This window comes from Rhinolophus sinicus, linkage group LG14, assembly GCF_036562045.2.
Source record: "Rhinolophus sinicus isolate RSC01 linkage group LG14, ASM3656204v1, whole genome shotgun sequence".
Taxonomy (NCBI): domain Eukaryota; kingdom Metazoa; phylum Chordata; class Mammalia; order Chiroptera; family Rhinolophidae; genus Rhinolophus; species Rhinolophus sinicus.
In genome coordinates this window covers 47354604-47380953 of record NC_133763.1, presented here as the reverse complement: position 1 = coordinate 47380953, position 26350 = coordinate 47354604, and the positions used below count along the sequence as shown (strand labels likewise).

At 46.6% G+C, this 26350-nt stretch overlaps 1 protein-coding gene across 1 annotated transcript in view; it reads left to right on the top strand.

The window, feature by feature from the left end:
• The window catches only part of VTCN1 (V-set domain containing T cell activation inhibitor 1), a 49344-nt gene that overhangs the window by 8925 nt on the left and 14069 nt on the right, over positions 1-26350 (top strand). Inside the window, exon 2 of the mRNA XM_019730569.2 lies at positions 21178-21242. Coding sequence (XP_019586128.2) covers positions 21178-21242 — 65 coding nt within the window. The remainder of the gene's footprint in view (positions 1-21177; positions 21243-26350) is intronic.

Here is a 26350-nt window from a genome sequence, read left to right as displayed (position 1 = left end):
AGTCCCCACGAAGCACGGGGCAGAGCAGTATTTCTCAGTTGTTGTCTGGTCCACAAAGCTGCTGCCCAGGGAGTCTCTCCTGCAGCCCAGGCTGTGCCTGAAGGCCCAGACGGAGGAATTCCTGGCACAGACAACCTCACCCTCTACCACAGGCTGCTAAGGGGCTTAGCAAGCTAGGAAGGCGTCTTCCCATGGACACAGCTCTATAAATGAGAGCTGGATTCCCAAGTTAGCCCACAAAAGTCTATATACTCTAGCCAGAATTGTGAGCTTATGACAGTAATATTTTCTATTTTCCTTTCCCATTATACACGTATAGTATTCCTGAAACATTAGGATTGAACAGCTTTTTGAGGCCTTGCTGAGAAACGAGTCATCACTTATAAATAGCGTTGTGACAGGAGCCTGTTGGAAACGTCACATAACCAACTTAAATGCAGACTTTAGAAAGTAGCCATGGGTGCTGGGGATGCCTGTAGATTTGGGGAACTATGTGGGTGGGCAGGCCCTTTGTCTGGACGGGCAGCAGAGGGACCAGTCAAGGGGTAACCCTTTACCCATCTCTCAGGTATCTGACTCCACCCAGCTCAGTGAGGTGGCCAGAGGAACATAATTTACCAAATTCCTGGCTGGAAGGTCACCTTCTCCTTGACATACTCTCCTATCTGGAAGGAATGGGGAGAGGGGACATAAGGATTTTCCCAGAGGATATTCTTTAATATATATATATGTATATATATATATATATATATGTATATATATATATATATATGTATATATATACAGTGTTTTATATATATATATGTATATATATACAGTGTTTTATATATATATATGTATATATATACAGTGTTTTATATATATATATATATATATATATATATATATATATACACATATATACATATATATGGTGTTATACGTGTGTATATATAATATATAATACATTATATATATAAAACCGTGAAGCAATATAATGTTTAAAGAAACTTTGAGAAGAGGAAACAAAAAGTCATCCATGGTTCTACCATTGTACATGACTATTTTCTTTTTTGTGTTTGTCCTTTCAAACGCAACTGCAAATAATTTTTACATAGTTATGAATGGAGTGTGTATCCTTTCCTATTCTGCTTCGTCCATTGAATTTAGGTGAACTGAAACTAAACATTTTAAAGCAATTTGATAGCTAAAAGAATCCGTGTACCTCAATGCGGCAACAGTTGAGAGGCTGCACAGTAACGTGTGGTTCTAGACTTTTCCTGGGTCGGGAAACGCCATGTTGGGCCTCGCTTCCTGGAATCTCAGCCTTCCCGCCCAGCAGGAGTCCTTCAGCGACCTGCCCCCCGCTGTCTGCTCAGTCCATTATCCAGTCACAACTGAGCACCGTGGGGTCCAAGGACAGGCAGGAGTCAAGTACCCAAGAGTCAGTATTTAAGTACCTAAGACAGTGCTTCCCAAGGTGAGTTCTGAGGACGCTGACACTGCAGCACAGTTTTCTCCAGCACATTCTGTAGTCACGCACAGTTGGTTGAAAGCGCTGAACCGTATTAGATTGGGCCGCATGAAATTGCCAACATTCAATTGATGGTGACCTCCAAAAATGATTATTTCAAATGGTTCAACCTACTATATACCCTGGGACATTCACTATGTAATTGACGAATCAAAGTTCTAAAGTTAAAGAAATCTGTTTGATTGCGATTGACCCAATGTTACGAAAATGTAACCCTTTTTAAAATAATACTGATGAGCACACCTCAGGACACACTTTGGGAAACCAGGGGCTAGAGTAACCACAAAAGTACAGAAGTCGTGAGTAGAAAGAAAAGCACATTAATGTGGGAGCCCAGAGCAACATCGGGGCTGAGCAAATGCCCAGGAGAGCAAGGGCAGGATGGGATTTCCCTTCCCGGGAATGCCCGCCATCTCTCATACCCAAATCATCACATTTCTCAGAGCTTCCCCTTCTACAGTCAATCTTCCATGATTAACCTTCCTCCACACAGGCTTTTTTGTAATTAACCTCTGCCCTTTTCTCCTTCATGAGAGTGTAGGGAGGATTCGTGAGGTGACATCAATGGTTCTCCCCCTATTCCTCCAGTGACAGAGCCTAAGTAAACATGGGTATTATTTTGCCTGCCCTCTCATTATTGTAATTACTAATTAGTTCATCTGTTCAGGGTATTATTACCGCCCCAGGTCATAGGTGATCATGTAATTGGCTTACAACTGCGAGGGGTGTTAAGCTAATCTGAACGCAGGGAGGGGACTCGCCCTGCCTGCCTGTGCCTCAGGAAGCCTCTCACATTGTCTACAAAGAAGGTGGACTCAGCCAGATGGGAATTTGTTGCTCCTCTCTGGGCGCCACAGCCCCGTGTCCAAGACAGAGGATGGATGGTTGGGCAGGTCAGATTCAGGTAGAGTGCAGCGAGACAGCGCGGGGCCAGGATGACATCCTTGGTGCTTCCACTCCACATTTCTCCCCCTCTCCACGGCTCCTCTGTCTGGAATTCTTCCCACAAGATGAGGCTTGAATTGGGTTGTCTGTCAGTCACACGCTCCCTAATGGTCGTCAGTGTAACTGTGTTAGGTGTGGGTAGGAATTATCTAATACTCTGGGGGAGTGGAAGATGAGAGCTGAAAGGTAAAGGGTTTTTCCCATGAGAGCAGAGAGTTAATTGAATGAAAGTGGTTCCCTGTAGTCGGGTGGAGTTTCAGTGACATTAAATGGGACCCTGACAGTTTTGTGCCCTGCAGGGCAAGACGCTGCCCAGAGCGAGCGTGCCCACAGAAGAAACTCTTGGCCTCTCAAACGTGTTGCTACAAACATGCAATTAGTAGGAAGGGTAAGAACGAGCCTTTCTGATGTCTCATGGTGTCAGCGGAAAGGAAGTCTGTGACTCAGGCTCACTGAAAGCAAATATGGACGAGCCTGCACAGGCCCTGTCACCTCTCAGGTGCTCACAGCTCATCTGTCTTCTATGCATAAACGTCAGATTATCTTAACAACATCTACTGAGCACCCTGAGAGCAGTGGAAAGGCAGGGGCACGGACACTGCTACTTCTCTGCAGCTGCGTAACACACTTGGAACCAGATGGGCCTGACCTGACTTCCTTTTCCAAATGTATTGTGTGTGCTCCTATGACAGTCACATCATTTCTCTTGTGAAGCCAAGACAATAAATGGACCTCCCAGAACAGCCTTGAAGATCAAAGGTGATCAGGAGCAAAAGATGATCCCGGCAGGGACACTGATGGCAGCACATAGCTCTCTAGCTTTACCTGACGTGTCTACATCTTTCATTGCCAAGTTGCCTTGCCCCCTGGAATAAGATAGCTTTTTAAAAGCACCAAGATCCATACACCCTGGGCTTTAAAATAGGCCAAAGCATTCAAAGCCACGGCCACACGTGTCCCATTGTTCATTTCCCTGTGGGTTCAGCTTCCAGAGAGTCTGTCTGTATCAGAGATGCAGGCTGACATTTTGGATCTGTCGGCCAACAACTTACGTCAGTTCTGGGGTTGGCCTTGTGGGATTATCCCAGAGTCCCACAACCTCATAGCCATGGCCCCCGGCATCGGGTTCCTCCCGTGTGCCAGCACACTTCTACAAGACCTGCATACGTTCTGAATCCATGTAACAAATATTTATTGAACATCTACCGTGTGTACCTGGCACCAGAGCTCTTAGGGTTACAATCATGTACACGGTACCGGGCCTACCATCATTGAGAGCGCAGGCTACAAGAGGAGATGGATAAATAGACACAGCCCAGTGCCCCTCTCCCCACCCTAATGTTGCACCAACACCCACTGCTACCTGCCATCTAGACTCGCCGGAGTAATCATTCTGCCTAAGCCTTTTCCCGTGACCAGCACTAACTCCTGCTAAGGTTTTTGAAAAAGAAAATGGCGGATTTAGTATCTAATCTCACTTTTTCTCATTTTTGAGATTTTCTTTCTCATGTCTTAGCCTCCCTTTTCTTAATTTACTACCTAACGCTACTCTCAGTCAAGTAACTAATCTACTCTTCTATACCCAGGTATCAATGACTAACGAGATAAAATGTTATACTATGCATTTTAATGGGGAACAAAATCAAAGGAACGTCTTAATTATAGAGTTTCACTTTATTATCAAGCTAAAAATGAGAGTTACTGTGGCGTGGAGAAAGAAAGACCCAGAGGTAGTAAAACAGAGGCCAGTTGTTCCTCTTACTCTTGAGCTGCCCTTTGTCAAGTGTCCCTTTTATGGAGTCACAGGGAACAACAGTGAAATATTCACAGCCTTTTCTCTACCCAACTCGTCGGAAAAATCTTGGTGGTTTCTGCTAAGTCTCTCTACCCTCCAACTCACGGTTATGAGTCCATGAAGAAAACCACACAGAGAAGACGGAAAGGGTTTTAACAGAAAGAAGAGAGGACAGTGGATTTGCTGGTGAGAGAGGAGAAAACAGATTTGGGGCTGTGAGGCAGAAGAGACCAGGGAGTGGATTTCAGAGAGAGAGTTTCGAGGAAATTTCAAGAAGGAAGAAGTGTGGGGAGCTAATTAGAAGGACAGAAGTTGGGAAAGAGGATTTAAAAAAAAAAAAAAAAAGTTTTGCTGTGCATCACCCATGTAACGCCTTTTCATGTTTTCCTAGATGTCCATTGGTTTCAGTTAAACTTTTCTGTCGGACTGCTATTTCTTTGACTGTGATGTTATCAAAAACTAGACCATAAGATGTCTGGGTTTTATGTCGGTTACAATAGGATCATGTCTCTGGAGCCAGATGCTACGTATATGGAATAAGAACTAATTTCTAAATGCGCATATTTAGTTGCCAGTTTTAATTGTTCACATAAAATCTTTCCCAAAGTGTCATTTAAGGAGACATAACCCTGAAATGAAAATATGAACTGCCATTCAGTTGAGCTGCCTCATGAACACATTTTGGTTCAGTAGAAGATGAGCTCAGCTTGGCATTTATCAAATGGCTAGGATGAGTCAGGCACTTAGGGCAACAAATGTGACGGGTATATTGATCCAATATATGACCAACAGGTAATAATCGAAGTGAAATCTTATCTCCCTCTAACCTTTTCAAGTGCCTTCAGTAGGGAAATGCGTGATGAAAACCTGGCCTCTCCTTCAGCGGGCTTCTGTCCCCACGGCCCCTGGCTCCCAGAAGGTCCACATCACGCATGACTCTCAATGTTGAGGTCCCCTCTCCCAGGTATTCCTGTTGGTTAGGACTCACCATGGCTCTAGGCTCTCTGGCCTATTGGACGAGCTCACATATTCCTTTCCTTTCCTTCAAATACAGCTGTTCTCTCTCTCTCTTTCCCCCTCCCCGACCTGCCCTAGACCACATTATATGTCTCAAGTGTCATGTAAGCTCTAGTCCATGAGGTCCCCACCATACCCCAACTTCATGCTTTGTATTTGTATGTTGGGGGGAGGGGGGAGGAATGTGTCCTCAGAGCACAGAAAACATTTTTCTCTTCAAGGAAATAGCTTCACAAATCTTCTCTCCCTCCCCTGGACACATTTTTATATCCTCCATCTGATGGAGGTGGCTAAGAATTATGGAAATGGCTGTCAAAGATTCCTTTCAAATTCTTCAGTGATGTGGTATCTCGCTTTAGTGCACAATATCTATTTTATCTTGGAACTTCAGTTGCGAGTTTAAATTTAACATCCTATTACACAGAAATAAAAAAGATATAGTCCCTGTTCTTGAGAAATTTAGAGGAGACAAAAGGAGGCACAAATGTGTAAACAGATCATTTCAGTAGGTGACAAGCGCCATGATAGAGAAATGCACAGGGGACAGTGAGGGCTTCGAGACACTTTCTGACACTATTGCCACCATTTTCCCTCAGAAATTATCTAGAGGAAGGCCATCCATGAAAGAATAAGGAATCTGTGTGGCTTACAAAGTGAACTGGAAGAATGCAGTATCTTTTTGGGAACCTCATGCTCCAGAACAAATGCTACTGACTCGCTCCCCAGTTACTCAAGGGCTGGAGGGATGATTAAATTATAGGTTCTTGGCAATGCTGTATAATTGGTTAAAGAGCATAGGAAAAGGAGCCTTTTTTTAAGGGTTTGAAAGGAGGCCCAGAAATCTTGGCAGCCCAGTGTAAAAACAGTAACGCTCTCTGAATCTGCCGTGAGGCACTGCAGAAACAGGGCTGTCCTGGGGCCTGGGCCACCCCGATGGGGGGGTCTCACTGCTGTGCTCTTGGTTCCATGTCATCATGGGAATGCACTGAGGCCATGTGGACAAACACAGCCCCAGATATCAGGAGAGAAGAGGGAGACTCAGGGGCCCCATCCACTACACCTGCCTTCTCATTCTCTGAATTCTATCTCCTATCCAAGTCTTTCTTTTCCTTTGCAGTAAATAGTCCACTGTAGTCTCCCAAGCCCCCACCCCAACATGGAACATGGCATTATGAAATAGCAAGGAAAATACTAGAGAAGCCTAAGAACGCGCTTGCTCCCCGAGTGCTGCTAAGGCAGGGGAGACAGGAGCTGTGAGCAGGGAGGCCTCACTCAAGGCTATGCTGCTAAGCCCCGGGCCCTGGAGAGTCCCATCTGCTGTCCAGACAAGTCCAGTCCACTTCACACACTGAGAAAACCCTACCATGGCTACGTGCCCCAGAGTCGGCAGAACTGTTGTAATTGCAATCATGTTACCTATTGTCCCCTCAAGCCATTGCAACATCTCAGAAACTCAAATAGTTATGAACCCAAACTACGCCTTTCAGACCTCGCACGCCTGGAAGTGACACACGTGACCACTGTCGAACCGCATTTCCCACGTTTGGAAAGAGCGCTCCCATCACCAGAGACCCTTACAGAGCAGGGAAGGCGCGTTGCATGCTCCTTCGTGTCCTAACCCCACTAGATTCTGACCCTGATGGCAGCCCTCACAAACGTCATCTGGGAGAAGGTGGCTGCTTTCCCTGGGGCCTCGGCAAGCTGCCCGGATGGGAGAGGACCCACAGGTACTGCTGTCTCTTTCCTCTGGGCCTCCCGTCTGTGCTACCACACCCTCGCCGTCTTTCCTGGGCTTCTCAGCTCCGGGGGCCACCAGAACGGCTGTGTTTGGCTGAAATGTGGAAAACTGTGTCTGTCCTGGGTTTGGGTGAGATACCCCTAGAAACGGGGAAGAATCTAAAACGTTGTAACTACGAGACTAACAAAGCTAGTTTCTTATCCTGATTTTTAAAATCTAAGACTTGACTTGGATGACGCCGCTCTAAGGGCGTCAGCTTTGGCTGCTTTTCTCATCTGCTTCTAGGTTAGTGAAGGCAAAGCTCATCGGTTTCGAAAACCAAGAGAAAACTAGGGAGACACTGTTCCCAGGCCTAGCAGGACTCTCAGCTCCTAACAGAATCTGCCTCCGAGTGTCTCTGCAGGAGACTTTCTTCCCCTAACGCTACCCTCCCCGCCTTTGGCCTTGAAATACAACCCACTTTGTATCCACAATCTCCCTGGTTCTGGATGTGCGCCTAGCCTCTGGCAGTGGGACAGGGAACCAACATTTTTAGTGCATTTGCCAGGCTCTATCCTGCAGAAATTGCATACATCGTGAAAACAGGCAGCAAGGAAAGAAGGTATTTCCTCTCTGGTGCTCAAATATGTCTGACCTCAAGCTCGGAAACAATGCCCTTAGCATTAAAAAGATGGTAGTGGTGCCCACCAATGCCCCCCGCCCCAACCTGCCAGCGTGTAATTCAAAGTATAAAGAATACGAAACCATGAAACAAAAAACATGTACAAGAGTCAAAATAGAAAATGCTTCCTTCTACTTTTCCTGATTGTAAGTTTCTGGTCAATTTCATTGACCCTTAAGTTTGGCCTCTGGCCCCTTTTGGTGAGTGTGTTTGCAGGAACAGGCAACCATCCCTGCTTTGCTGAGGCCACAGGACAAGCTGAGTCAGCCTAGCGAATGGCCTGGGCTGCCGGGGCTGCAGGCTGCCCGGTGCTGGCCCAGCAAAGCTGGTCTTGGTCCGTCTCTTAAACTCCCTGATAGCTTGGACCCCTGGGCAGCAAAGCTTTGTCTGGGACTTGTTTCTCCAAGCTGTTTAATATGCCTGAACCAAACGCCCTGGGTGACCCTTAAGGCTGATTGTACCCTAAGGTGAAATTACACGTCTTACTTTTAAGTCTTTATGCCATCACCTAGCAGTTTCTCTGTTGGGTCCGAAGCCCTAATGGCGGGGGCCGTATTCTCTCCCTATGACATCAGTGCCTGTGACACCTGCTGGAGTATATAGGTATACTCCATATCTCACACCGCCTTTACTCTTAGCACTTTGAAGACATAATTCCGCCATTTTTCTGGCTTCCCTTGTTACACTAGAAAGCATGCTATTAGTCTAACTGTCATTCCTTTCTAGGTGATCTTTTATGTCTTACTGCTTTTAAGATCTTTTTCGTCTTTGTTCTTTAGTTTCACTGTGAAGTATCATGTAGTTTTTTTTTCACTCTACTTGAGATTCACTGAGCTTCCTGAATCTGAAGATTGGGTTCATGTAAATACTAAAAAACACTCGGTCTTTTTGTTTTCATTTGTTGCCTCTCTCTCTCCTTCTCTATTCTTTCTTTCTGGACCTCTGATTTTATATATATATCCAACATTTCTCATTTTGGTCTTCATGTGTCTTACCGTCTCTTTCATATTTCTCATTTCTTTGTTTCTCTGTACTGCATTACATGTAATTCTTCAAGTCTTCTGTTCCACTAATTCTCTCTTCCAGTTTTCTCCAATCTACTCTGCAATATGTCCAGTGAGCTTTAAATTTCAATTATTTTTCATTTCTAGATGTTCTGTTTGTGTCTTTTTCAAATCTTTATCTGGTCAGTTTTTTTAGTCTTTTGTTCCTGACTCAGGCTTTCCAGTCCCTCATTCGTTTACTTTAAATAAGACACTAAAAAGTCTTATTTTCATATTCTGTATATAACGGTTTCAATATCTGAAGTCTTTACATTTCAAATCTGCTGCTTGTTTCTTTTGTTCATGGTTCTCTCTTTCCTTGTGTACTCAGTGATGTTTTAGTATGAGCTTATATTTGGGGGAGTTTTATCTGCTGAAATTCTTTGAGGCCTGGGTTGCGAATGCATTTCTCCGGAGAATATGTGACTGTGCTTCTATTACACATTAGAACTTGACCACCTAGGAACCCTTTCAACTTAAGTTTGGTTTCGAGACTCCAAGCCACACAATGACTGGCTGGTATGTAGACAATCTCAGGGAGTGTTTTTCTCTTCACCCAGAACCAAGAGTAAATGAGGCTGTTGTCTTCTGGGGGCCTGGGGGTCTCGTGTGGCCCCTTAGATTTGATCTGGTATTCTGTATGGCTCTTAAGAAACAAGCTTTTGTCACCAGAACAACAGAGAGCCCCTGTGTTCGGCACTCTCTTACCTGCCTGGATTCACGCTTTTGCTTCATTTTTACACGCTGCAACTCTCCCTTCTTTTTCTTGCCAGCAAAACCAAGTGTTCAAAAATTTGTGTGTCGTTTTGTTTTGTTTTAGTCAGCGTTTTAAGCATTTTTTAAAAAAGATTATTCTTTCTTTTAAGGATATTTATATGCACTACGGCCGGAAAGTTCAATTTCCATTCCCTGCAAAGTTCCTTTTTCGATTTAAAGGAATGCCTCTGTTTTCTAAGTCATTTGTGGAGAGAAATAACTGACAGGAAAGAAGTTTCACAAGTAATTGGCACAGCTGTTATCAATGAATTCCTTCTCCAGATCCTTTCTTGACCCCAGCCAACAGGCATTGTGTAATAATTTGTAGCATCAGCAAGATTTCACATACCGCAATTTTATAAAAGATTATTTTCCTTTAGAGGGAAAGATAAATGGTCATGTCTCCCACAAATGGCTGCTCAAAAGTTAAAGATACGTTAGTTTCCCTTAGTAACACAGTATGGATATTTCATTTATTCATTAATTCAACAAGTTTTAAATACTATCTGCGAGACACCCTGAGGGAAGTATTCTCTAAAGTGGAGCATTTAATTCAACAAACATTTATTAAGTTCCCACCGTGTTGCAAGAACTGGAAAAACAGCATAAACAACGCATAAAGGCAAGAAACAGCCTGACATATTTAGATTAAAATAGATGGAGCAGGGAGGCAAGGGGCCAGAAATGGGGCAAGAAACGGGATAAGGGAATTACAAGTGTATGTAAACTTTTCTTGAGCTGATATTTGTGTTCAGCTTTTGAAGCTTTCAGAATTAACATGCATTCTTCACTTCTCAGGCTCGAATCAATACTTTATATTTTGATTTAAATCTTAAGCTTTTACTAAAATATGGCATCTAAATACGTAGACGTCTTAATCACAAGATGAAATAGACATCGTGTGTTTTCTAGCAGCTCTGTAACCAATCCCTGGGTAGGGCCAGGCCCTGGGCCACAGTGGGTGACGGTGGCCCACAAGGGTCCAAGGTGGGAGCTGGTGTGGGTCCAGGAGAACACAGTAGAACCTTCCTGCATACAGCATCAGGCTGGGAGTCCCTACCACGGGCTATGCGGGAACCATGAATCTAGAGGAGAAAGCTGAGACCAGGGCCACAGAACTTGGGCTGGACCAGAGGGAAAAGACCAAGCAGAAGAGCCTGGAATCCGAAGGTGACCCTGGGTTCAGACCCACTCGAGGGCAGAAGCAGGGTACAGACCCCGGGAGGGAAGGCCAGGGGAACTTCCCTTGTGTGTCACAGATGGACAGGTCCACAGAGGGGTTCAACTCAAGGACGACTGTGGATCCTAAGACAGGGGGTGTCTCCCCGGCCTTGGGTTTCAGAACCATCCTTGGTGTGGGCAGCCAAGGCTTGTCATGCACATAGGACCGCCCTAGGGTCTGTGGCTGATGAGTGCGGCTCAGGCACTGATTTCCACACCTCTGTCCTCACAAGCTTTACCTGGCCACACCTGCGGAACTGTGCCCATGTCTAAAAGATGAGAATGTGGGTGCCAAAATGCCATGGAAGTCCTTAGGCCTTCTGGAAGACCGTACAACACATCCCTGTTGATTTCTGAGATACAGTGGTCTGCTTTTCACTGGGGTGTCACTGAAATAAACAGTGAATGACAGAAGCCTTGGAGCAGACAAACATGACATCGTGTCCCATTTCAGAACACAGAGGCATCAGACTGCCTACGACAGGTACCTCTGCTCTGGTAGAGAAAAGCTCTGAGGGTGACAAATGCACTTGTTTCCCGCTTTATTAATGAATAAACAGTGAACCGATCCCAGGGCTAGGCTTCCCGATAGGAGACAGCCCATTACTTCTCTGAACCTCTTCAGTGACAGCATGTGTTTCCTGAAGGCAGGAAAAGGATGAAAAGTCAGATAGTCACGGGGGCTTCAGGGTCTTGCAAAGGGAATGTAGCTGGTCAGTCATGCAGCTCTGTGGGCCAGGCACCTGCCTGAGGCCCAGCTCACTGTGACAGGGGGAGAAAGCGTTAGGGGAACGCACTCTCCCCAGAGGGAGGCTGCCCTGTCCTTCCCCAGCCCCTGCCTGCCAGCTCCGTCCCAAACCTCTGGCCCTCCTCCTCTGGCCATGGGGCCCAGCCTTCAGAGGGTCACCTTCCTAACCACCCCCCTAAGTCCATAAAGGAAAGAGAAAGGGAGCATGCTCTAGGTTGGATCTCCAGGAACGGTGTCAGAGGCAAGACAGAGCTGAGCTGGGCTTTGGATGGGGGCCGCTCCTGGTGGCCAGAGAGGAGGTGGAGGGACATCCAGGCAGAGGGCAACAGGGGACAATCAGGTCAGTGTGACGAGAACACAGGGCTCCAGATACGGAGAAGGGTTAGACAGATGGGCCATCCGGGGATGCTCTTAAATTCTAGGCTTAGTTCGAACTTGAATGTACAAGCAATGAGAAGTCACTTAAATTTGGGAATAATGAGAAGGGATAAAACTATAAATTCACATTTACAATTCAAACTACTAGCTGATATGTACACTGTACGAAGCAGGGTTTGTTTCTTTGGACCCTCACTAGACTCCTGTGGGGACGGGAGTGTTCAGTTTGAGCCCCCCCGGCCATGGAGGCACCGTTAGGAAAAGGATGCAGGTTCTCTGTGCAGCTGACAAGGGCAGAGGGACAGCAGCACCTTCTCTGTTTCGCCCCTTCCAGAAATGACCGGGCTGTCACTGAGCAGGGTGAGGGGAGCAAGGTGATGGGGGGGAGGCTGTGTGTCACAGGAGAGCAGCGGCCATAAGAAGGAGCTGCTTATGAGCCGCCAAACCTTAGTCCAGGTGCAGTGAGTGCCTCCTGGAAGCCTGCCCTGAACTCCAGCTTGAAAGGACCGCACTGGGGCTGTTTCAGTTCAGACCACACAGGACTGCTGGGGGCTCCCTGGCTCTTCTAACAGTACAGACACTTCGTGGGAGGTTCATAAAGCGTTTAAAGTATGTTAGTTATTCAGCACAATGGGCTCAGTTATACTGCAGAAGGAGTCTTTTGGGAACGCTCTTTCTCTGTGGTGAGAATGAGAAGGAACAGGCAACACAGGTATGCTTAGGAAAAGGACTAGTAATCAACCTTGTGCTGACTTCTGTCTCGCTCAGCTTGCGCCACCAGAAAGCAGTGTGCGCAGGGCTGATGAAACGCTAACGTGTGCCTCATGGGTAGCCAGGGGACAGTTACAAACACAGCAGGCTTAAGAATAAAACGGAATGGCTTGGCTTCAAACTCCACCATTATTTAGGGAAAGCTATCTCTTTATTAGCGGGCTGTGGTCTTCTACCTGATCCGCCCCTTCCAGTTGTCCTTCCAGAGTCTCGGGCAAAAGATACCTCCCGACAGACATGGGCTTCTTCAGTCAAAGTAAAATGGGACAGGTCGTTCCACAGGTTCCACCTGCACAAACAGGACACTGGGAACGGATCTGAACCCTGGGATCTACAAAAGGTGGGGTTTATATAAAACAGCATAATAATCAAAGCCATGGATGAGGGAGTCTCAGACCTGAGTCTAATCCTGCTCTAACTTCTCTGGGGGTGAGCCCTTGGACGAGTTACTTACCATTAGGGCTCAGTTTTCCCATCCACAGAACAAAGATCACAGCACCCGCCTCACAGGGTTATTGTGGGGATTAAATGAGATAAGCGAGGTCACACGCTCAGTAAATAGCAACTATCATTGTTATGTTGTTAACCAAGGGTTTAGGAGGCATATCCGAACACATAACTGTGGCAAGGGCAGGGCCAGAGCAAATCCCAGGGAAGATCAAATTACAGAATCGTATAACCAAGTATATTTGAAAAGGACTTTCGAAATTGTTCCAACCCGTATCTGGTGCCAGAAACACTTCCCGGCCCACATCTGTGCCTCACCGGTCACTCAGCCCTGCTCGTACACACACGTCCCCACGTTCCGTGGTGGGAAACGGCGGTCTCGGGCCCGTCGCAGAGAGCTAGCTGGCTTGGTTGGAAAGCGTCCCTGTACACGGAATCGCAATCGAACCTCCAAGGACTTTCACCGACTGGCTTCGTTTCTTCCCAAGTGATGGAGAATAGACCCATATGGCACCTTTCAAATTTTGAAATGATCTGTTACATTGAGACTTCACCAAATTAAACTACCCTAGTTTCTTCAACTATTGTTCAAAAAACATGTCTTCTAATCATATCACCACGCTGGTCCCGCTTCTGCTAGCTCAATGGTTCTCAACCGGGATGACGTACCTGGAAATATTTTAGGCTGTCACAAGAGGAATACCTATTGGTATCTAGAAGGTGGAGGCCAGAGATGCTGCTAAACGTCTACCATGTACAGAAGAGCCCCCAGTGACAGCCCCTCGTAGTCAGTAGTGCTGAGCTTGAGACACCCTGTCCGAAATACACACTTGAATCAGTGTTCTTCCTACAGTCTGGGCCAAAAACGTGCAGAGAGGAGTGTCAGGTAGCACTGTCGTTGTACTGTCATTACCTGCCTGTTCAATTAGCCTAAAACTCTGGTCGCTTGTAGTTAGCGGTCAGTTAAAGGCCCCTTTCACGTGTCGTTGCTAGGCCAGGGACGGCACACAGAGGGCCTGCACGCTCACTTAGAAGTCACTCATCAGTGGTGGCATTCTGTCCTGCTGAGCCCGGAGGCAGCCCTGCAATCCTTCCAGCACAATATCCTACGCCACCACTGCCAATCATTCAAAAGGGGCTGGCGTGTAAGATGAAGTCTACTTGCTGGTCGTGTCTCCTTGGTTTTATGTCACTGGGGCCCCAGGTATGATGGAATCCTGTGGCCTGTGCACTGGAGGTCCCCCCACAAGACTGGGCCACCGTCCTTAGTGGCAGCTGGAAAGAAGACATGATGCCTGAACCTGATACACAAGAGCACGCACGTCTCTTCTGTGCGTTTCCCCAGTGTGGGCCCTTTCCCACGCACTAAGGCGTGCCATCCGCGGTCACTGAAGCAGAGCAGAGAAGGGCTGCCCGGGAAGGAGGCCCTCGCTTCCACACTCTTCTCAGCGCCGTGGAGCAGCTCCCACCTCTTTGCCAATTTCTTCCCGACCCTCCACTTACCTTTCTTGATGCTCATGCTCTTGGTCCCCTGGATCGAAGCTGGCTTTAGTTTTACCAATTTAAAGAGATGCAAGAGAGGAAGGAGAGATTGGGAAACATTCTCTACACCCGGGATTTTCAGGGAAAAGAAACAACTGAGTAGACAACAATCTAAGTTTCTTATAAACCTAAAAGCCATACTAATCAATATCTATGAGATGATTACATAATTTTACCCTGAAGCCCAATGCCCTGTCCCACACAGTGTTTAAAAATAATTCCTTTTCTCCTTTATGGGGGAAAAAAAGAGCGAGAGACAGAAACTGTTTGCATCGGCTGAAATAAATGCCTTCAATTTCAGCATTCCTTCATAAACCTAGCCACTTTGTTAGTTTATGGACAAAGTAATATATCTGATTTATTCAAAGACTTACTTCATTTACTCAAATATTCTGCTTGGTATATTTAATTTAAAAGTAGAATCTATTCAGATTAATCACACGTGTGCTAACTTAATCTACTTTTCAGAGCTTTAGTCATTTATCAGTCACACAAGTGGAAGGAAGCTGATGGTCTATAAGGAACGTGGTACCTCTCAGTGGTGTCCGTATTTGAGGAGGAGGCAGAAACTCGAGTGTCCTGTACACTGGGTAGCAGATCCCAAAAGCCCTGGTTTTCAGAGATGGAGCCAGAGGAGATCCGCAGACGCAGGGACGAGGGGAGCCTTCTGAACTTGTGGCCTCCTGCCACATGGGACTTTTTCCCGAAGTACGGCTCTTGGGAACCCTGGCTCACAAGTTGGACTCCCTGGGTTTGAGACCTGGCTCTCCCACTTGCCAGCTGTGAGAGCTTGGTCAGTTACTTACGCTAAGCCTCGGTTTCCCCACATGTAAATAGTGGTGCCTACCTCATAGCATTGTTGTAAGAATGAATGAGACACTGTGTGTTTAGCACTGGCACACAGAACGTGCCCAGCAAGCATTAGCTGTTGTTGTATCACCCTCAGGGACCTCAGGTGGTTACAATGAAAGTTTGTCCTTAGGAGAGAGGTATTTCTATCCCAGTTTATTTCTTGGTCATTCAATAAGACCGTCTGTCTGCTGCAATACATGTATCCATAGCACCAATTAGCTCATACGCGGTTGGCAAATGGGGGAATGATGACAACATAGAATGGACGTCCTGTTGATCCACGTCATTTTCCCCACGGCAAGGGGAGCGGGCATAGCAGAGGAGAATGACAACATCTGAAGGGCTCGGTGTGCTGTGGCTTTCGGCTCTTTTTCGCTTTAGATTTTAAATGAACACCTGCCCTGGAGCTCCGCCCCCAGAGAAGCACATCTGGCCTTGGACATCCCAGCTGGCACCTCCTTTGTGCCCACTGTCACAGCACCCTCACTGGCTCACAGCACCCTAAGTCAGAGTTTCTGCTCACCTGTTTCTGTGCATTTTTAATGTCCCCTGAAGCGGCTTCTGGCCCTACCAAGCTGCCTGCTTTGGTTGTCCAAGTCACGTCCCGAGGTACCAATTACAGACCCATCACAAAGTCTCAGGTTTCCAGGGCTCTGCCCCAAACCTTGTTGTTTCCCAAAAGCCCCACTACCTTTTCTAGAATGTGAGTCTTATCAGTAGCACATTGCATTTCTGAACAGAAATGCCTACCTTCTTTCAAGTGCTGTGGAAAGCGGCAGCAGCCGGGGCAAAGACGTGTACAGGAACTGAACCAGGCCATCCTGGGGTCGCTTGGATCGCTTGCTAGGACCCCAGGTTGCCAGGCTGGCCCCTCCCCTGGAAGGCTCTGCATTCTGCGGCCCCAGAAAGCACCTTTTCTCAGCTCTCAGGACTACCCTGTGCTGCCTGGGCTCTGACCCCACCCAGGGCAGCAGAAATAACCACTCTTCTCTGTGTTTCTGCCCTGGAGTGCAGCAACGTGAATCAGCTAAATCTATTCCTGAATAAAACCTTTCTCTTTGCTGTCTTTGAAACTTGTTCATGGAGGCTCCTTATTTCTCTCAGATTCAAATACTTGCTACCTCCCTGGAGTTCCTGTGAGAACACAGTCCTCTCTTTACTGAAGCCCCAACCACATTCTGTCTTGTGTAATTACTGTGGGGTGTGTGTGTGTGTGTGTGTGTGTGCGTGTGTGTATGGGGGGTGGTGGTGTGTTTTACTTCAGTCACACGATAAGCTCCTTATGTTTACTTCCTGTCTATATTTCCTCCATATTGCCCAGTACAATGTCTTTCACATAGTAAGTACTTAAAAAATGTTCACTAAATGAACGAATCCCCCAAAGCATTGGCTTGCATCCGGGCCCTTTTGTAAGGAATGTCTAACAACTGTGCACTGTGAATTCCAAGGCAGTGGTTAGAAGACAGTTTCACCTTAAGAATTCCCTGTAGCATACTGATTGGAAATTATTCTGGGGAAGTAAGAACCACAAAGCAATGTAAAAGCACCTTACGCAAAATACTTTGTTCGTCTTTTTAAAAAAAACTAAGAAGCAGCATCCAGGAATTATTTAATTTGGCTGCTCTGACAGTTCCTGCTTCTCTTTCCAAGGCCCTGGAGGGTGAGCTGTTTCCCGAGGGAAGATGGGTTCATAGCAAACCTCCGGGTGATTCCTGCTCAGCTAGGAAACTCGCTGACCGATGGCCAGGGATGGATGGACAGCAGGGTTCTGCTTCCACAGCAGGGGGGATGTGAAATGAGAAGGCCCCTGACGTTTTATACAGAGGACCACTGCAGTCAGCTGTGTAATCATTATTGCCAACAGCTCAGGAGCGGACCCAAGGATAGACCCACAACAATCTCCATCAGCACCACCAAGGAAACATCTTTTAAGTTAGAAACATGTGCCTGTTCTATACCCACAGCAGAAGAATGAGAACAGCTAATATTTACCGAAGCCTCCTATGGGGCAGGTGCTATTCTAAATGGTTTTTTAAAAATGTGTTAACTCAGTCTTCACAAGATGGAGACTGAAGGCCACACGATTAGTAAGTGGTGCTGTTACTTGAAGCTATGCGAGCCGGGTCCACAAGCCAGGCTGTCTCCCCTAAGCTGCTCTTAAATAGAAATCCAGAAGCCACCGCTGATCCTGGCAGTGTGACCGATGGGTTGGAGAGATCCAGACTGGAGGCAGGGATAACTGTTAGGATAACTGTTAAGAGTGTTGCGATAATTCCTGTGAGACATGGTGGTGACAAGAAGCAGTAAAGATAGAATAGGAGTGTCGTGCGGGGGACCCTGCTCGCTGTGCCATTCGTCGTGCGAGGCGGCCTGAGGGGTCTCAGCTCCCGCTCCCCACATAAGAATGCAGGATGTGGCGAGGCCAAAAAGGAACACCCACAGAGCCACAGATAGGGGAGTCACACCACTATAGTCTCACTGGAGGCTGGATCCACACGACCTGCAACCTGCTGTCCACTTCTCTGCCTGCCAACCAACCGACTGACCAACCAACGTAGTCGCGGCAGTTACATCAGTGGCTAACTGGCTAACTGGTTACAGCTGACGGTCAATTAGCCACAGCTGACGGCCATCTACTACCTGAGCCAGCACCTTCCCATGTGAGCCTGGAAACTGCTCTCTGGGGCTCTGTCCCCACAGGAGGGATATGAGAAAAAGAAAGGAGATAACAGGACTTGATGATTCAAACAAATGAGAAAATGCACATTGAACACTTAGCACCAAGCCTGCTTCATGCTCTTTTTGATATTTTAAAATACTATGATATTTTTATTATTACCAGTTGGATTATTCTCTGAGTCATAGTTTTTAATAATAAATTTACAGCAAATGGCTGCAAGTAAACTTTTCCTAGTGAAAAGAAATATATGAATTATGGATTATATGCAACATTCATTGTCAAATTTGATATTAAAACAACCCTTTCATATTAGTTTGATAAGGCTGCTGTAACAAAGTACCACAGAGCGCGTGGCTTAAACAACAGAAGTGTATTGTCTCATAATTCTGGAGACTAGCAGTCGGGATGTTGGCAGGGCTGGTTCCTTCAGAGGGGTATATAAGGGGGAATCTGTTCCAGGCCTCTCCCCGAGCTTCTGGGGGTTTGTTGGCAATCTTTGTTGTTCCTTGTTGTGGGGATAGAGCCAGGGGTGCAGTTTCCAGGCTCTTGGCCTCATGTGAAAGATGCTCACTCAGGTAGTAAATGGCCATCACCTGTGATTGGATGGCCATCAGCTGTGGCTAGTTGGCCGCCAGCTGTAACCAGTGAGCCATTGGTCACTAATATAACTGCTGTGGCTATACTAGTAAAAAATGGGGGCTAGCAAGAAGATGGTGGCTGAGCTAGCAAGAGCGGATTGCAGTTAGCAAGTGGGGTTGGTTGGCAGAGAAGCAGGGGGCAGGTTGCAGATCGTGTGGCTCCTGCTTCCTGTGTCTCCAACCCATCTGCCAGCGAGAATATAGTGGTATGACTCCCCTACCTATGGCTCCATGGGTATTCCTTTTTGGCCTCACATGTCCTGCGTTCTTATGTGGGGAACGGGACCAGAGACCCTGCGTGACACCCTGCATGACACTTGGCTTACAGATCTCAGCTTTCCTCTTCACATGGTGTTTTCCCCATGTGTGTGTCTGCATGTCTGTGTCTTAATACCCCCCTTGTCACAGTGGATACCAGTCACATTGGATTAGGGGCCCACTCGATTCCAGTATGATCTCATCTTAACTAATTACATCTGCCATGATCCTATTTCCAAATGAAATCACATTCTGAGGCACTGGGGATCAGGACTTCAAAATATGAATGGCGGGGTGGGGGGGCAGGTTACACTTCAACCCATTATACCTTTATAGCAGGTAAAGTAGGAATTACTCTTATTCCCATTTTAAAGACAAAGAAACTGAGTGTCAGAGAGATGAAGTCATTTCCACAAGGTACGGGAATCCCTGGGTCACAAATGCAAGTCTTCTGTCTGACCCCGTGGCCAGAGGGAGCCAGACAGTACCTCTGCTGTGAGTTTGTCTAGCTGTTCTCACACACTTGGACCAGTAAGAACTGAGGCTGCACCGAGGTGCGTAAAGAGAGGACAAGTGCTCAAATGTGGCCTCCTTCTGGAATCCGTCGCAGATGCCTATTATCGTGTTTCCCCGAAAATGAGACCTAGCCGGACCATCAGCACTAATGCGTCTTTTGGAGCAAAAATTAATATAAGACCCGGTCTTATTTTACCTAGTTGATGGTCCGGCGAGGTCTCATTTTCAGGGAAACGCGGTATTGAAAGCTTCATCCTGCTTATTCCATTGCTGCCCCTGTGGCTGCCCCTCATAAGGACCCGACCGCCAGGGGAACTGTTTACTTAAATGGTGCCTCCTATGCCTGTTGTTTCTCCCTGCTGGGCCCACCCCTGAGCCAAGGGGACCCGGTACAATGCACCTACTCAGGGAGGAAAGTAAACGCCCCCCCGTGCTTCCCTTCTCTCTCTGCAGCGTCATTCTTTGCCTGTCTGCGCCTTCCTTTTGTCCTGCATACTGAGTGCGGGTGTGGGAGTATGGGGATTCCACAGTGAGAGAGTGCACTGACCCAGGACCCCTGCAGCAGGGCAGGCAGCCGTGGGCATGCATCCCAGGAACTGCTCTGTCCACACACCAGCTCTGACCTGCACCTTCTGTTCTGCCTCAGTCGCTCTCACCAGCTAAAGCTGGTGTCCCCTGGGCTCCCCTGGAAATAGAGGACAGACACACCCCAGGTGTGAGCCCCCACCCTTGCGCGGCAGTGGGGGAAGCAGTCCAGTGCGGATTCCAGAGACAGATTCTGACGCCTGCTCTACCTCTCACTGAGCATGTGATGTTAGGAACGGTGCTCGGCCTCCCTGGCATTTCGTCGTCTGTAAAACAGAGGCGACAAATCTGTTTACCTCACAAGGTTATCACACGGGCAAAGGATAGAACCCATAAATGGTGCCTGGAACAAGTCTGCCACATAATTCTGGCACTCCATAAATACAAGCAGTACTTCCTTGTTTATTTTCCAAATGTCATTTGTTGATCTGTTCGTTGAAAACTGGCAGAATCTATATCAAGAAACTAACAGTGGTTATGTCTGGATGATGGCATTTTTGTTTATTTGTATTTTCTAAATGCTCTGTAATAAATACGGATTAATTTTTTAATAAGGGACAGTAAGCTTTCGTTGAGGATATATGGGGTGCAGTGGACTAGGGGTGAGCGGGTACGAAGTGGGGACAACACACTGTCCTTAGCGGAGTTTAAAGTCTACGGAAGGAGGCAGAACGGGTAAACTGAGGATGGAAGGAGGAGGGGCGGTCGTGCTCAGGGCAGGCTGAGTATGGCACCAGGCCCCCTCAGGTGGCACCTGCCATTAGAGAGCCCACCAGTTTTGCCCCAACAGTCTTTCTACATGGTCTTCCCTGATCTGGAAATAGGAAGGTAAGACGACACACACAGTCAGAGAGAAGGGCCACCCCTTTCATCTCTCCGGATGCCATAGGACAACGGGCATAGGATTGCTGAGATTCCTTTCTGAGGTGCCCATTTCTAGGAAGGGGCTTATGTTGAGGAAAACGTTGAGATGCTTCATGTAGCTACTCTTACAAATGACAGCTAGGAGCCCGGGCGGCACATCGGCGTGTTCAGTGGCACGAAGTGACTTCCTGTTTCTCTCTCTCCCTCAGCATTATTAGCATCATCATTATTCTGGCGGGAGCGATCGCACTTATCATCGGGTTCGGGATTTCAGGTACGTGGTTTCTCGCCTTACCACCATCCCCTCAGCCCGCACCATTCAGCCCCATCAGGGTGGGAGGAGGAAAAGGGCACAGGTCTCGGACCCAGAAAGCCTCAGAGCAGAGCACTGGTTCTTCTACTCACTGACTCTGTTCTCCTCACATTAGCCATTTAACTCCCTGGGCCCCCGTTTCCTCATTTTAGAGAGTGGAGGAGATAACGTCTTCATCACCCAGTAGTTGAGAGAATCAGATGGACCGTTTATCAGGGTGTTCTATCTACCAGACAGCACTCCAGGCATCATTCGGAGTCAAAAGTCAAGTGCTGGGGCTGAGCCACTCTAGCAATGATTGACCTGGGTGGATGACGTCTTTGCAATGAAACTTCCACTGAAATGTTAAAGAATATCAAGTCTTCGGACAAAGGGGTCTTGGGTGAAGAGAATACTGGCCATGACTGTTGTTCCGTGTAGGAAACAGTTGCCACTGGGGCATGGATGGTGACTTTCTGAATGCAGCTATCTGATACCACTTGCAAGGAATAGTCTTCTCTCTCCTCTTCCGTGTAGACTGTGTCTCAGAAGCATCTATTATGGAGACCACATTAATTGAGACACTGGGTGAGTTAGGCCAGCAGCTGTCTTCTCTGAGGCAAGTTTTTTTTGTGTGTATGTGTGTGGTTTTTTTTTTTGCTCTGTTTCCCTTAAGCTGCCTGACTCAGGCCAACACATTTATTTTAACTTCGTCTGTGGCCAAAGCTGTCGCTTTATAACTTTTGTTTCACAGCTTCCGTTGTCTTTTCTCTCTGTCACTCTCCCCCAGTGTGTGTGGGGGGAGGGGGACGGCGGGGGGTGGGTGGGGTGCTGCCATTGAATAGTGGTGTCAAGGCCTAAATGAAGAAAACTCACTGTAGATGTGTTTGCCTAGAAAAGACTTAGGGGCACTTTCTCACTTCGTTTATCATCAAAAACATAGATTTGGTCTTCCATCCATTTTTCTATTGGATTGTCTTTTTGATTTGGAGGAATTATTTCTTCTGGATGCAATTTGGTTATATGTATTTCAAGATCTCTTCTACTCGATGGCTTGCTTTTTCACTCTCTTAATGTCTTAATTTTAACACAGTCCAACATATCAATCTTTTTCTTTATACCTGGAGCTTCCAGTCACCTGTTTGGTTACGGAGTCTTTACCTATGCCAAGGTCATGAAGATTTTCTTTTAAGTTATCTTGCAGACGTTTTTACCTTCCACATTTACATCAACGAACCATCTAGAATTACTTTTGTGCCTGGTGAAAGACGGTTGTCAAGATTCACTTGTTCCCTCTGGCTATCCAGCTGACCCAGCACCATTCACTGAAAACACTGTCCTTCCTCCATTTCTCACCAGGGCCATTTTGTCATAAATCAAGTATCCAAATGTGTGTGGATCTGTTTCTGAACTCAGTATCATTCTGATATTCTTTTATAATTTGTTTTCTCTTCATGTTACTTTCTCTTTTTTCCTATTCCTAATCTTGAGTGTTTTATCCGTCTGTCTCTTTTTCTCTTTCTCGTCTTCAAACAGATTTACAAAATGTTATTAGTGTCATTTACATTGTGGTAGTTTTGAAAGAACCAGGTTTTAGTTTTAGTTTTCCTTTCCTCTGATTGTTTACCTGTTTAATTAATTTTGGCTTTTATCTTTACTAATGTCCCTCTTTCTGCTTTGTTTTCCTACTTTTATATGCTTTGTATATCTTAAAACAAGCACTTCACAAAATACTATGTCCAGAAAGCCAATAAACAGCTTTTAAGTAGGTACTGCCCTTTAGCTTCCCAAAGTGATTTACCAGTTTGCTCTTTACCAGAAGTGTGTGAGACGTCCAGGGCCCCATTTCCTCACCAACACCAGCTATGGTGGAATGTTGCTGTGATTTTCATTTCTATTTCCTGGTGACTGAGTACATTTTCATATGAGAAAGATAATATTGAGTGACAGAGCCAGACACAAAACACTTCAATCTCTATAATTCCATGTATGTGAAGACAGGCAAATGACGCTGGTGTGAGAAGGTGCCACATGGCTACGACTGTGGGAAGAGTGAGAGGGTAGCCAGAAGAGGGGGTTGGAGGGCATTTCCAGGGGGTAGGGAAGTTCTAGTTCTTGGTGGTTCGTGGGATGAAGTTGTGATAATTCCTCAGACTACCCAGTTATAATGTGTACACTTTTATGCATGTATGTAATACTTCAATACACACATATTATAAGTGCACTGGAAATAAAATATTGACTGGTAAAGCACATACTTTGGACTGACTTTTAAAAATACCACTGCGTACATTTTGGTACCTTTCTTGCTAAAGCTTAACGCTTCCTTAGTTGTAATTGACCCTATTGTTGATCTTATTTACCACCTTGAATTAAAATCCTAGCGTTTGTCTTTCACTCTAAATCTCGGTGACTAGGCTTCTTTGGGCTTAGGGCTAAATGGTTTGACATCAGAGCCCTTATGGAGTTATCTTTTGGTCGTTAGTGGCTTTAACTACCCTAGCAAGAATTTTCCCATTGTCACAGATTCCCTGCGACAGTCAAACTTATGCTACTTACCGCTTCTCCTGTTGCATAGCTATAGCGACCTCAAGTGCTTTGGGTCAGCTCCTCCAATACAGAGGTGCCCCTTAAGTGCTTTTGGAATGGACAAGTGAATGAATGCACGCAGGGGTGACTACCTAGATAAAAGCTACAGTCTCCCCGGCCCAACAATGTGCCTCCAATAATATTAAAGCCCTACCAGCAATGAAGAGGTTTTCTGCCTCCTTCCTATGTCATGGGATGAAAGCTGGTTATTTGGATAAAACGGGCTATTTATTAGTTTAACGCTAGTTGGGTTTTTCTCCATTGCCTCTATTTAAAAGACAATAACCCTTCCCGGACAGAATCATAGTATCACACTTTAAATAAATTCAGTAAAATGTTAGCTGGTTTAACATACAAGATGGCGAAATTAAGCAAATGGCACTCGGCAGATGCTGATATCTTTTGAACCCTTTCTATGTACACCTCACTCTACTAAATAACTTCGCATGTATTACCTTATTTCCTGCTCACAACAAATAGGAGGTAAATATTATGACTCCGTCCCGATAAGAAATGTGCCTAAGGTGGCATGCAGCTAACAAGCGGCTACTGTTGGGTTTCACGCCCTGGCAGATTGTTCCAGAACCCACACTCCTTCCCGCCACCCTGTATGTATCCATTGGGATATAACTTAACTTTCCAGAAACAGTTTCCTCACTGGTGAAACAGTCAGAGTTGTGGGAATTAAATGACAAAGTGTTTGTAAAGTGCCTGACACACGTGTGCAATAAATGGCAGCCACTGCTATTTGTATTGATAACATCAGTGCTATGAATAATAATTTGCTATTATTAATGCGTTCATATAGCCCCTCCTAAAACTTGCCCAACTTCCTGGCCACACCAGGGCAGGCTTCCTCTGGAAGCCGCAGAACGCTGCCTCTTAATAAAGACTCCCGCTTCGGACACGGGATAAAAGTTACGGTCTGCTTACTATGCCAGTGAGGCACGTGCCGATGGCACCGACACAGGAGCACTGAACAGATGGGAAAGAATCTGATGTTTCCTTAACTGTAGTCATCTGACAAAATAAACAGCTCTTGGCCTTTCTTACACTTGTTTTAGGGTTTGTAATTGTTTTCACTTTTACACGAGGTGAGGAGCCCGTTGTAGAGGGCAGGCTCTCTACAGCAAAACATGGCAGAAGGAGCACAGGCTGCGAACCAGACGAGACTCCACGATCTGCCAGGCCCACGGCCTTCAGCGAGCCATTCAATCCCATGGAGTGTCTTCATCCTCATCCTGAAAATGGGTGGAATGATCATTTTCCCTCTCGTGGTTGTTACCAAGCTTACGAGTCACTATAAGTATTTAGCAAACTGTTCCTTTCCTCCTGGAGCTCTGATCTGCAATCTTTCCTAATGATTCCAGTGAATACTGGTTAGCGATATCACCAACTTAAGGTTTCATATGTGGCAAGTCCGGTACTATCTTCATCTCTTTGCCTGTGTTGTATCACTTAGCTCTTTCAGGGACCTGCTGAGGGAACTATGCTTATTAGCATCCCCAGTCTACTGGTGAAAAAGCTATGGCATAAGGAAGTTAGAAAATGTGCCCAAGGACACATACCCAATAAGCCGCGGGGTGGGGCAGGATTGATCCCTGACGGCCGATACCTGTGCCAGGTCCTCCACCCCACGGTCTGCTGCTGCTTCCCTACATTGGTCCTGGACCAGGATCCTTTCCCGTTTCTTCTCACAGGAGCCACAGCTACCACCAACCCCGCCCTCTTCTCTGGCAAGAGTGCCCTCACTGTCTGACCCCAGGCTCCATGGGTGCAGGCTTACGCATGTGTTTCCACCTTTACGCCATGCGCTGCGGTGCCCATCTGGGCAGCTGGGTTCCACTAGATACTGAGTGAGCACCTGCTTAAGACTTCCAGTATGTTCTCTATGCTCCTGGAATCTACACAACTTGTCTCACTGAGTCGTTTCAAAGGGAAGTCCACTTCCCAGGTTTTATCCAGTGGTGCGGGGCACCCCAAATCATAATTTTTGTAAAGAATCCTTGCCTTGTTACCTGTAACCCCACTCTCCAGGCGATTCCTGCCCCAGCTGAATACTGCTCACCCGTGTGACTGAGAATGGCTCGGGGTTAGCTGGCTCCCTTCCACAGCTAGCTCCTCCTTCCCCACGCAGACCAGAGCTGTGACAGTGATTAGCTCTCATGGGCTGGACAGTTCATTTTCAGTAAGTGACTGGGTCTTCCAACTCTAAAGAAGTTTGATGGAATCTTAGAGGCCACTGAAACCCTTAAAATGTGGGCCTGTTTAAATGACCAGGATTCTACATGGGCAGACGGCGGCCTCTGACCCATCTCCTAGAGCCCTGTGGCTCACCAGGTCACGCAGGAGCCCCTGGTGGGCCACAGGCCTGGCGAGCCTATCAGAGCAGACTGTTTCCCACAACACAGCTCCTTGAGCCAACATCTGTTTGCAAGTTTGTATACAGATTTCTTTTTTGTGTGTGAGAAGCAATATGTTTATGCTGTTGCTTGCAAATT